The sequence below is a fragment of the Penicillium cinerascens genome (genome assembly GCF_028974065.1).
Source record: "Penicillium cinerascens strain IBT 15544 chromosome Unknown contig_1_segment0_segment0, whole genome shotgun sequence".
In the NCBI taxonomy this organism is placed as follows: domain Eukaryota; kingdom Fungi; phylum Ascomycota; class Eurotiomycetes; order Eurotiales; family Aspergillaceae; genus Penicillium; species Penicillium cinerascens.
The window spans coordinates 3,039,340-3,051,121 of NW_026695287.1; the positions used below are offsets into that span (position 1 = coordinate 3,039,340).

Genomic DNA, 11,782 nt, shown 5'->3' on the forward strand with positions numbered 1-11,782 from the left:
AGGGAAAACGTAGACTTTGGCATTTCACAACAGAAAACGTCAAACCAGTACGTGTGGCTCTGCAAAACAGGGGAAACGAAGAGCATTTAGTCGCGAATCCGGCGGTCGCGATGACCGATATTTTGTTCCGTTGAATCCTGATTCACCAGTTGAATTTGAAGCGCCCTTCGTAGGAGATCCAACCGTGTTTGAGCCGGGGCATAGATATCGCTTTGCACTTGAAGAAGGTCAAACGGTAGATTGGTGGCGGGTCGGGAAGAAGGAAGATGCAATGGCCCCTGCTGGAGATTTCGCTGGCTTGGGCGAGGCGTGTGGCAGTCCAATTTCTTTGAGGACAGAAAGTGTTGATATCGAAGTGGTGTAGCTAGCCATACATATAATTATGTGACGCACTATGTTTTCAATTAAACTAGGCTGCCAAGGGCCATATTCAAAGGTATTCCGACCGGGGCCGGGGGTGTTGATTCTCGTGGGAACCATTTGTTCTGACGACGTCATGCATGGGCTTCTTCCCTGGGATATACATATAGTTATGGCCCCCATCGCCTGCTTCTTCCTTCCATTCTCTCTTCCCCTCCTCCCTTCTTGCTCCTTGTTGTTGTGCAGCACCGAGAGCTTTTGCTCTTGTCAAACCTACACAATTGTTTCGCGGCCGCCGCAAAATAATTGTAATTATCCCTGTTTCTGATTGCCGCTTTGCTGTTATCTCGTCCTTGTGGACGCTCTTCCAGTCGTAGCCAAAGTTGGACTTCGGGTATCATCGCCTTTAATTTGGGCAGTATATTGTCGCACTCGCCACCCATATTGTCAGCCTTTGTCAAGACTTTGAATCCCTTTGTCGTCCCGATATCACCTGCTCCTAACACAGGGCCCAGCCAGCCAGTCCAGGAACACGACGGCCATGCATAGCAAGGACGGCCATTGGAACGACAGAATCATCATTTCCATTTCGGAAGGTTTGTCCAGCAGGGTTGAAGAAAAGTAAACAAGCAATGACTCAATGCAGTATGGAAATCCAAAAGTTGCCAGACATTATCGGTACATATGCACAAGTTATCACATCAAGGCGCCCTGCGATGTGGGATGGCATCTATTGAGCAAACAGTTGCCAGAAGATACGAGTCTCAAGCAACAAGAAATACTCCTAGGTTTATTCAAGAAACAACACAGTTCATCCACGAATCCCTAACCCAAAGAGGAAATGTAACGCTGCCCCTCGTTGATTGGCCATTGGATCATCATGTGATCGGCTGTCGTGATAAGTGGGGGAAATCAAGACATGGAGAACCCTCTTCATGGCAATCTGCAGAATCAGCGATCATCAGTGCACAAGCTAGTCATGCTAGCGGGATGACCCGTGGAGATCGATTCCAGCGATCCAAGACCGGTACAGAGAATGAGGCACACCGAGGGAGTATCAGAACAGGCGCTAATGTGGGGCGGTAGGGTGTCTCCAGTGTCGCAAGAAACATCACAAGTGTGATGAGAAGCGACCTGTCTGTTCCTTTTGCTCTTTGCGGGATTTAGACTGTCAATATCCTTCAGGGCTAAAATGGGTCCGCCAGGCGCAGCCTACGTTGTCGAGGCATCGGGCTCGAAGAGATACTCGGCGTGTGGATGAGATGGGGATGGTACGGAGGTCTCCCGTTGTATTTCCGGATGTTACGTTTCAATCTGATGAGGATAAGCATGCGTGGGAGTATTGTGTGTGTTCTATCAATGACCCGTGTTCACCGTACTGATGGATTTCAGATGTGAGGCTGGTATCCTCGAATGTACCTGCACTGGATGGCCCAGACAACCCATACCGGCAATTATCCTTCACGGCCTTGACTTCGCCAATCCTGCTCGAGACTATCGTCTGCATCGCTACAGAGCACATGCTCAACTTTGGTCTTGGCAACGTGTCAACAGCAGCACAACGCCAGCAACGAATGCTGAGAACCATTGGACAAAGCCTCCACACGATAGATGCAGCAGGGTCTTCTGAAACAGGAGGCACAACAACACACAACATAGACCATGAAGCGCTCCTCACAGCGGTCGTCCTACAAGGGGTTGTCGTCGCCCAGTCAGCAGACGGAGTCCTAGAACCACATGTCAAATGCGCCTCATTTCTCATGCAGACGTTGGATCACTTCCACCAGGTACCACAGAGCACGCTTGCACGCATGGCAGTACAACGATTCGCCATGGTAGACGTGATGCTAGCCATTTCCAGGCAACGACGACCCTACGCTCCACGCAACTTTGTACTTCATCAGCCCGATCCGGAACGATGGGACAAAACCGAACCCTCTTTCCACAAAATGACCGGCTGTCCACAGCCACTGATGTGCTTCTTAGTGCGCATCTCGCATCTGGCGTGCGACGTGGAGGAACGGCTGGAACAAGCTGTGTCGTTCAACGATATTCTCACACGGGCATATCGGCTCGAGAGTGACCTTCGGTCTTGGGGCTCCGGGTTCACGGGGATGGTTCCAGAAGAACGTGTGCGCCCGCCTCTGGATATTCTCACCGAGTGCTTTTACTGGACGGCTCATCTGTTACTGGCACGTCGCGTGTTTCGCGATTCGACCCGCAGTCCTCGGGTGCAACATCTGACGCATACGTGCTTCGGCCTCATGGATCAGTTGTCCACTGGCTGCGGACCAGATTCGTCTCTGCCTCAGCCGTTCTATCTTGCGGCTCGAGAGGCTGTTAGTATGGAAGACCGCGCGTGGGTGCGACAGAAACACGAATCGATGACTGAGTACTATCGAGAACAGCAGCGAAATATGGCGATGCGGCTTACGCAAAGAGTCTGGGATATTACCGACGAGGCGGAATTGACAGATTCTATCGCAGTGCAGGCTGGTCCTGCCGTATCAAATGGAGATGATAAGATAAGGGCTATGGACCAGCAGAGTTGTCTGTTCATTTTCTGACAGGCCTGTTCTAAATATATCGCGGTGGCGAAACGTATCAACCGAGTTTGGGGTAGCGAGGTCAAGTTTTAAGATCAACCTGTACTCTAACGTGGTCTCATAAAATCATGCCAGTCAGTTTTACGTGCAACCCTGTCTAGGTACGTAGTGCGCGATATCCTGGCGCAAGGTGGTTGGCAGCGAGAAGGTGCGCACTAGTCCGCGTCGGGCAAACCCGCGCAAGGATTCGCGGTGCTGCCACACCCGCCGAGGAATGTGAGTTCGCCCCTAATTATTTGCTTCTTTTCTTGGACCAAGCCCTTCCAAGGTTCTTTGGCTGTACCACTCACCGGGGTGGTACGACTTGGTTCTTCGGCCCTTTTTGGTTCGGTTCGATAGAAATTGACCGATTGCAGCCTGACAGCCTGACAGCCTGACAGCCTCACGGACAATGTCTCGGCACTCCCTCCCATTACCGTTCGAAAGATCGAAACATCGGATGCCGCGGAAGGCGCGCACGGAGTCGGCCCTGCGACGTGCGCCCAACCTCATCCCTGGCGGTATCGGGACTGATCGGGCCAATGGGGCCGCCAACGAAGCGCACGGAACATTTTTCGAGGCTAAATTGACCGGGGGGAACACACTGGGGGACGACTGGCCAGGCCCAGCAGGGTGCTGGTCAGTCCGGGACTGAGCCTGTCCAACGCGACACCGTCATGAGAGTCTTGGAATGACCTGTCATGGAGCGCGAGGCCAATCACGAGTGAAACCGAGGCGGGTACCTGAATGCGGTTCCCCTCTCAGTCCACAGACGGGGCTGCGTGGGCCACCCACGCAATTCTACGCTCATTGGTTCTGGCCTGATGGATCAGCCCCTGGAGCCGTGGATGTCCAACGGTGGGACTAAAGTCGTGGGCACCGCATTCTCGAATCAGGGGCAAGCGGTTTCCCATGGACCTGGGCGGACTCTTTTTTTTCTTAAGGATTCGTAGAGATGCTACGTTTGTGATAAGGAATTGTATGGCGGTGAGCCCGGCGCAATGGCACAGGGCAAATCGACGCGTCAACCATCACAAGCCAGTCCGGTGTTTCAGATCCCCGCGGAGCTCACGTGGAGATGCCGTTCGGCGGCATTTGGCGACGATCGGTTGTGGTGGATGGTCCAGAGGGGGCCGAGAGGGTTGAGGACGCCTGTGGGTTCTCTGGTACTGAGCGGACGTCCCAGTGGCCACGGTGAGTGTGGGCATGTGTATCTTAGGTCCGTGGGCGGGCTTCTGCTTCTTCCAATTCTTCCATTTTGCCGGCGCACCCTGCCTCGGGGGTAGTACGATAGGTACAATAGTACAGTAATCCGTGCGAGCCGAATCGAGCAAGGAGCAGTGCAAAAAACCTCAGACTCGTGCAGTTTGTATGCAGGCCGATGCAGGGGCAGTAGAAACTGGGAGGCGGAACACCAGGCGGACAAGAGGCGCAGAGGCGCCGATAGAAACCACACAGACCGTAGAAGGGGTTCGCACAAAGTCGAGGCCTGGTGTTTGAGGCGGTCGCAGGCGACTGAGGCCCCACGAGGTGCCCAAAGTCGCGCGCGGTTCTCAAGTTCCCGGATTCTCCATACTGAGTCAGCATCTCCTGATCTCCTCTTTCTCTTCACTCTTTGTGTCTTCCCATCCTTCGCCATCCTGTTCTTTTCTTTTTTTGCCAGGTCGTTCGTTTCACTCTTTCAACGACGACCTAGACCACTCTTTCTATCCGTCTCTCACTTTTTTCCCGATCGGTTTCCCTCGAACCCGCTCTCAAACCCCGTTGATCGATTCAACCTGGGTATTGCGACTCCCCTACAGGCCGACCTTCGTCGCTTTTTACGTTCGGTTGATCTCTGAGGATCAACTGCCCTTATATTTGAGCTGCATAGGCCAGCCTTTTTTATTCCTTCCTTTGCTCGGGACGCCTCTGCGACGTGACCCTTACTACCCAACCCCCCCGTTTCTGACGTGGACGCCATCGAACGCGACCGCAATTCGATCTCCTTACGCCAAAGCGATTTCGTTCATTTTCTTTTCATCTAACCTCTCGCGCTTGACGCTGCTTCGAGAAACTAGGATTTGGAAGACCATCCGTCATTTTCTGCACCCATCTCCTTTCGTCGGCCGGATCGTCACACATTGAACAACTCTTCTTTGAAAGAAACCTATACGCTATACGCAAACAAAAACATACCCTTCGAAAACCGTTTTGTTCTCGCAAACTGGGTTTCTTCAGCCGATTTCACGCTGAATTGTGCCGCAACATGTCTTCGTTGACGGAAACTCCCGAGCCCACGACGGGCCCGGGCACTACAGCATCACCCTCGCCTCCAACCTCCACCCCTTCTCCGTCGGGCTCGAGCGCTACGACTGCTGCCTCCGGCTCGGCTTCGCGCCGCCCGCCGCGCAAGAGCACCCTCACTCAGCAGCAGAAGAACAACAAACGCCAACGCGCAACGCAGGATCAACTGGTCACCCTGGAGGTCGAGTTCAACAAGAACCCCACTCCCACCGCGGCGACCCGGGAACGCATCGCGTCAGATATCAATATGACTGAGCGATCCGTTCAGATCTGGTTCCAAAACCGGTAGGTTTCAATCGAGTTGGAATCATTGGACCTTTTGCTGACCGTAACAGTCGCGCCAAAATTAAGATGCTCGCGAAGAAGAGCATTGAGACTGGCGAGGGCTGCGATTCGATCCCCGAGTCGATGCGCCATTATCTTGCAATGCAATTCGATCCCACTAAGCCAGGAAGTCGTGACACCTTTGGCCGCTCAGTAGGGTACGGGGCACCCGGCATGTATGCCAACGAGTCTAACCCGAATGGCAAAGTTGGTATGTAAACGACCAATCAAAGACTAAAATCGGCCAACATACTGACTCGTCACAGTTATTTCTCATTTCACTTGCCGTTCTTTGACCATTGGAAGCTGGCGCCGCATCGGACAGAACGCCATGGATTTAGTCATCTTCTACTCGCCTGACAAGGCCTGCATGACCTACTATATTAACAACGACTCTGCCGGCTATAAAATCGAGTACCCTTTCGCCCACATCAAGAACATCACTTTGGAGACTGGAGACCCAAACCCTGGACCGAATGGCGCACCGCCCCAGCCTGGTGGTCTGGTCGTGGAATTGAACCGCCCGCCGCTGTTCTACATGGATTCCTCCAACTCTGGCGGCTTCTATCAATGCGGCGATTTCACCGAGGAGCAGCAAGCGAGCCAAATCATGGTTCACCACCTGGGAGGCCATCCCAAGGTCCTGAGCGTTCAGCTCGCAAAGCTGGTTTCATTGGAATCTTTCCAGAACCGCTTGGCGTATAATAACGTCAACGGCAATAACAACAACTTTGCCGTGCCCGGTGCCATGTCTCCGCCCTTTATTCAGCGCCCAGCATCCCAACCGAATCACTTCCAGCCTGCTGCCTACTTGAATCTTTACCAGGATCACAACCACCTGGGCTTCAACATGCAGGCTGCCCGTGGACACAAGCGCCAAAGAAGCCGCTCGGTGCCAGTAGCAGTTGACATTTCAACGCTTCAGGCTCCAATGTCTTCATTCCATATGCCGCAGACACCGGCTCCATTTAACCACCACGCCGAGTCTCACATCTATGCGCCAGTCCCGCAGTCAGCACACGCTCTGCCTACGGATCTGCGCATTGACACCGATGGATATGGTCTTGAGTTCCGCGCGAACCCAATGTCTGCAACGACCACCGCCTCGCCGTCCGACTTTGCTAGCCCGTCGATGTTCAGCAGTGCTGCTAATGGTGAATCGACTCCCGTCGCCAGCATGGCATCTCAGTTCAACCTTCCGTTTGGGGCTGGTCCTTCAGACTCTTCAACTGTCGGGTCACACGCACCATCGCCCTATTCTGGCGTTAGTTCTGCGGACCCAATGATAGCCAACCACTCTCCTCCGCTCTCCAACATGTCCCACTCCTCATCGGACATGTATGGCTTTGCGCATGATCAAAAATCTGCCTTTGTTGAGGATGGTCTCTCGATGAGCGATATGTATCCCAAGCATAACTTCAACTACACGGTCTCGCACGATGCTCCCGCTTTCGACCTACCGATGCATGGCATGTCAGGTCACGATTCTCCTGGGATGGGTGATTACTCCCACGGCATGGTCAACCTCGATGAGATTAACTCGCAGGGCCTGCCCTCCGGGTCATCCTGAACTCGATCATGAAGCTGTTTTTCCCTTATCCCTTTGATGTTTCACGGCCTTTGGAGTGCTTATGGCGCTTGTGTTGATGGATTCTTGGTTCCACCTCGGAGGGTTCCTTGTTGTCCAGCGGATGGAGTAATCACTCCAGATCAGGATCCAGTGGAAATGGCACAATCTTGCCTGGTGGTTTACTTCGTCCTCTGGACAACTCCTGTCTCGCTGGCGACGGCCGGGAAAGCAAATCCGATGGAATGGTTGCTATTTCTGTTCATTGCGTGGCATATATCCCTTCTGTCTTGTGCGTTTGTATTAATACCGTTTCTATTCTGGGGCCGGACCTGCAGCGATTTTCTGCTTTTTACCTTTTTCTGGAATCCCGGATGTTCCGGTTGACTCCTGATACTTTTTTTTTCTTTTTCCTGGCCAACCCCTTTTTCCATTTTTCACTTGATTTACAGGCCAGGATCTTCTTTTACGTGGTCATGCCAAACAGACCGACTTGGACGGCGACTCTTCCTCTGGTCTTCTTTGTTTTCCCTATTTTGTGTGATTTTGTGACTTGTGACTTTCAAGATAGCTCCCAGATACGCGGATTGCATTCCCCGTGATGGGCTTTCTCATGGGTTTGGAGTCTATCTATTCGCTTCCATTGTCATTTCTGCACCTGCTTTGGTCTGATGATACCGGCGTTACTCTGAATGTCCTGGCCGGGTTGAAATATCCCGTTGGGGCATCTACGGAGTACGAATGGCGCTGTTCTGGCAGTAAACGAGGGAGATTGACGCTAGGCTCCGAATCAAATACTCTTTTTTGTCCTTTGTTCTTGTAGACTTGGTATCACATTTCTTGAATTAAGCACGGCTCGTCTACGGGCATCATTTTATCGTACAAGTGGCAGCCATCCACCACGATGCAATATTCTACAAAGGCACATCACCAGCCTACTCCTTCCAGCCCCTCGGCATCGGCGCCCTCATCCCTTTCGTCTCCCTAAGATACCTCTCAATCCAAACCTCCATCTTCTCCAAGATGTTCCTTGCGGGTTTCCCAACCTCCCCAGCCTCAAAAGCACCCTCCTTACACCAAACACTCCAAGACCCCATCAACCCTGCCATAAGCACATCCGTCCCCAGCCGATCCCCTACCACAGCAATTTCATCCGGGCTCTTCACAACCTCCCTCTCTTTAAACCACCGTAGCACCTCATCCCCACAAAACGGCTTCTTCTCTGTTCCCGCCGGAAGTCTGAATACCGGGATTTGTAGATGCGCGAGCTGAGATTCGAGCTCATGGACCTCTTGCTCGAAGGATGGATGACTGCCGGCGCGGTTGGAGACGATTAGGATTGAGTACGGGTTTGTGGATTGGTGGAAAGGGGATATTGGGGATGTGCGGAGGGATTGGAGTTTTGTCAGGATTTGGGGTGGGAAGGTTGTTGTTTTGGGGGCGCAGAGGGTGTTGTCTTTGTCTAGGACTAGAGCGCGGATTGTTGGTGGTCGGGGGGTCTTCTCCGGTTGTGTTCCATTTCGACTTAGGTTGAGGTTGTTGACTAGGTGTGGACCGAGTTCTTCGGGGAGGTGCGTGAAGGTTGGGATGGTGAGGTGTGGGAGGAACTGGGCTGGTTGTTTGAGGAGAGTCTGCACGGCCAGGTTAAAGGCGTGGAGGTTGGAGTTTGGAGAACCTGCCATTTTTCTCCTGTGGTAATAGAGAGTGGCTATCGTAGTTCCATGAGTGGTGTGAAGTAAAGTGTTGTAGAAGCGCGGGTCTGGCGCCCAAAGCGGAAAGGAGGAGCTTGGCCGCAAAACTCGCCTTTTGATCCTCCAACTCCATCGTTGTCCCACCACCCGCCACCGCTGCTCATCGTCCCCTCCTCGAACACGATCAGCTTAGTTTGATCGTCGCTGGGATATCCTACTCGTCTCTTCGACCCGAATCTTTCCTCCTTCCCTTCCGTGTCGCACACTCCGCCGTCGAAATGGGCAAGCTCACCAGCACGATCGGCATCCCGATCAAGCTCCTGAACGAAGCGCAGGTGTGTTCTTGCTCTACACTGGGTTATTGAGGGTCCTGCTTCAGCGGAATGGATACAATTCTTGCTTGCTGGGGAAATGGGCTGGATCGCGTGCGCAGACCGCTAACTTCGTCTTCTCAGGGCCACGTTGTGACGCTCGAGATCACATCCGGTGTCGTCTACCGGGGGAAGCTGCTGGAAGGTGTGTTGAACTTCTGATACTTGTGAATTTGAGAGCGCAATTGGCCTATCATGGCCGACTCGGGTTGCTCAACTCGCTCAACTCGCGCCAGTTGAATCCCGCTAACATGTCTTTATCTCAACAGCCGAAGACAACATGAACGTCCAGCTGAAGGATATCACTGTCACAGCACGCGACGGTCGCGTTTCGCATCTCGATCAGGTCTACATCCGGGGTAGCCATGTCCGATTCTTCATCGTGCCGGATATGCTGAGGTACGTGGAGCCCGCAGCATCGCCATGGCTTCAATTCCCAATTTTGAGTGATCGGTACTAACTTGCCTTTTTCTCCCCTACAGGAACGCCCCCATGTTCCGCTCACGAGGCCAGCGTGGGCGCGGTGTCGGTTTGGCTCGTGGTAAGGCCACCGTGCAGCGTGCGCGCGGTCAAACACGGAGAGGTTGAACGAAATAAGAACGTAAACAGGATGAGAGCGCAGTTTCAAGATCGGGCAACTTCAGTGGTTGGCGTTTATGCTTTTTGCGTTTTCAAAGGATTTAAGGAAATTTCTCGGGCTTCCGTCTTACTGCGCTGGGGCATTTGTCTGCGAGAACTATTTCTTCCCACTCATGAATGAATACCCGAATCGACGGATGTCTTCCAAAGCTCCCTTCATGGAGTTTTACTCCAGTGTATGAGTAGAATGTCCTTTTCCATGTGTATCAATTGAGGGCTTTTAGGCGATAGGTTGAGCCATTGAGCCAAACAACCCAATATACACGAAGACTATAATCAGATTCCTTAAATCACACTAATCTTGGATTGCCATATTAGAGAAAGAACCTGAGTATTGAATACCGTGGCAATTGCTAGTTCATGCTGATAACCTATCGGACTCGTCGCATCTCCGCAGCATTTTTTGCTCATGCGGGGACAAGCTTCCTCTCTCACCCCACCAACGACCATTCCTCGACCATTCCTCGACCTGACCAGCACTATCCTCTTGAAACCGCATATAGACATATTCAAACCCATTACAATTAGACAAAGATCCATCATGACCTCCACCTCCGCCCCGGAGGTCTCAAAACCGAAAGTCAAGAACATCGCCAACCCCCGCCGCCTCCTCATTCTCGCACCAACCTCCCAATCCCTTACAACAATCCCACCTCTCCTGCACTCGCTCACTGGCGTGCCCATCGTCGATCCTCCCCAGAAAGAAACACCCGACGTACAGATCCCGCAATCTTCCACCCCTCTACCACCGGGAACTACAGCACCCACCACAACGTTCGCAGGATACACAACACACAGCCCCCTCCGCCTCTCAACAAAATACTACACCGCAGAAGTACCATTGTGGGTTGACGAGATCCCGCTCTCGACAGAGAACACAGAGACAACTTCAACCCAATGGCGCACGGAATTCCTCAGCGCAGAAGCTGAGATCGTGCGTGAAGCTGTTGGTGCTTTGATAGTCTGCGTAAAGGCTCCGGAGCCGAGCTCACAACCGGGCGACAATACGAATCCTGTCGAGCGCGAGGATGTGCGCGCTGTGCGGGAGCTAATGGGCGACGTCGGTGTTGTGAAGTCGTGCATTGATGAGGAGCGCGGTGGGATGGGCGATGTTCCTGGTGTGTTGATCTTGGTTGGAGGGAAGAAGAGTGCGCCGGGTACGTCTACGTTTAAGGCTAAAGACGAGGATGGACTGGACCTTGTTGGTGATGAGGAACTTGGGGAAGATGCGGCGCCGTTGTCGGCTGGGTGGTGGGAGGACCAGATGTTTGATATGGGTTTGCTTGGATGGGAGGTTATTGAGTGGGATCCGACGGAGCAGAGTGGTAAAGTGACGAGGAATAAGTTTGGAGGTATGTCTTCCCCTTCAATCTACCCGAGTAGTGCTAATGGTCCATAGAGTACGAAGGCATGCCCCGTATCAAAGAAGTCCTAGAAACACACGACTGGGCAGCATCGGGAGATACACTCGACGCCGACGATCTCGGATCAGACGATGACTTTGACGACTTCGTGAGTGGTGACAAATCGACACACTCGCGCGGTTTCGGGGAGGAAGTCAATGAGCTGGAACGTGAGATGTTCGGGTTGCGCATGGCTATTGAGCGTGGTGGAGATGGACACGAAGATAGTGAGGAGGATGAGAATGGGGAGGATAAGGTTGAGTCTATTGAGGCGCTAATGATGCGTATGCAGTCTATACGAGGTATGTTGGATGTGAAAGGTGGGATTGAGTGCTTTGCTGACCGTTTTAGATATGAGCGCTGACATGCCGGAGGCTCAGAGGAAGAGGCTCGCTGCGAAAGCTGTGCAGGATATTATGAAGGATTTATGAGAGTAGCTGTTTCTGTTGGATTGAGGTAGATAGCTCTTGATAGACAGTCACCCTGGCTGCACTAATAATGCGCAAGCATCAGATATCCAATTCTCATGTTCTTTATACTTTCAAGCCTTGTCAGC

General features: G+C 52.7%; 5 protein-coding genes across 5 annotated transcripts; 4 read left to right on the forward strand and 1 right to left on the reverse strand.

Annotated features, from left to right (window-relative positions):
* Nucleotides 1-1,880: 1,880 nt before the first annotated feature.
* N7498_002685 (uncharacterized protein) lies at nucleotides 1,881-2,927 on the forward strand (the record flags this gene model as incomplete). The annotated part of the gene is made up of 1 exon (XM_058449747.1): nucleotides 1,881-2,927. One exon carries the CDS (start codon nucleotides 1,881-1,883, stop codon nucleotides 2,925-2,927), a length of 1,047 nt encoding a protein of 348 aa, XP_058312091.1.
* Nucleotides 2,928-5,193: 2,266 nt separating this feature from the next.
* On the forward strand, nucleotides 5,194-7,125 carry N7498_002686 (homeobox domain-containing protein; the record flags this gene model as incomplete). The annotated part of the gene is made up of 3 exons (XM_058449748.1): nucleotides 5,194-5,516; nucleotides 5,567-5,766; nucleotides 5,822-7,125. 3 exons carry the CDS (start codon nucleotides 5,194-5,196, stop codon nucleotides 7,123-7,125), a joined length of 1,827 nt encoding a protein of 608 aa, XP_058312092.1.
* A 932-nt stretch (nucleotides 7,126-8,057) lies between these two features.
* N7498_002687 (phosphatidylglycerophosphatase) lies at nucleotides 8,058-8,804 on the reverse strand (the record flags this gene model as incomplete). The annotated part of the gene is made up of 1 exon (XM_058449749.1): nucleotides 8,058-8,804. One exon carries the CDS (start codon nucleotides 8,802-8,804, stop codon nucleotides 8,058-8,060), a length of 747 nt encoding a protein of 248 aa, XP_058312093.1.
* A 287-nt stretch (nucleotides 8,805-9,091) lies between these two features.
* N7498_002688 (putative small nuclear ribonucleoprotein SmD3) lies at nucleotides 9,092-9,772 on the forward strand (the record flags this gene model as incomplete). The annotated part of the gene is made up of 4 exons (XM_058449750.1): nucleotides 9,092-9,148; nucleotides 9,269-9,329; nucleotides 9,454-9,583; nucleotides 9,667-9,772. 4 exons carry the CDS (start codon nucleotides 9,092-9,094, stop codon nucleotides 9,770-9,772), a joined length of 354 nt encoding a protein of 117 aa, XP_058312094.1.
* A 592-nt stretch (nucleotides 9,773-10,364) lies between these two features.
* On the forward strand, nucleotides 10,365-11,657 carry N7498_002689 (adaptin-binding domain-containing protein; the record flags this gene model as incomplete). The annotated part of the gene is made up of 3 exons (XM_058449751.1): nucleotides 10,365-11,175; nucleotides 11,223-11,528; nucleotides 11,578-11,657. 3 exons carry the CDS (start codon nucleotides 10,365-10,367, stop codon nucleotides 11,655-11,657), a joined length of 1,197 nt encoding a protein of 398 aa, XP_058312095.1.
* Nucleotides 11,658-11,782: the final 125 nt, after the last annotated feature.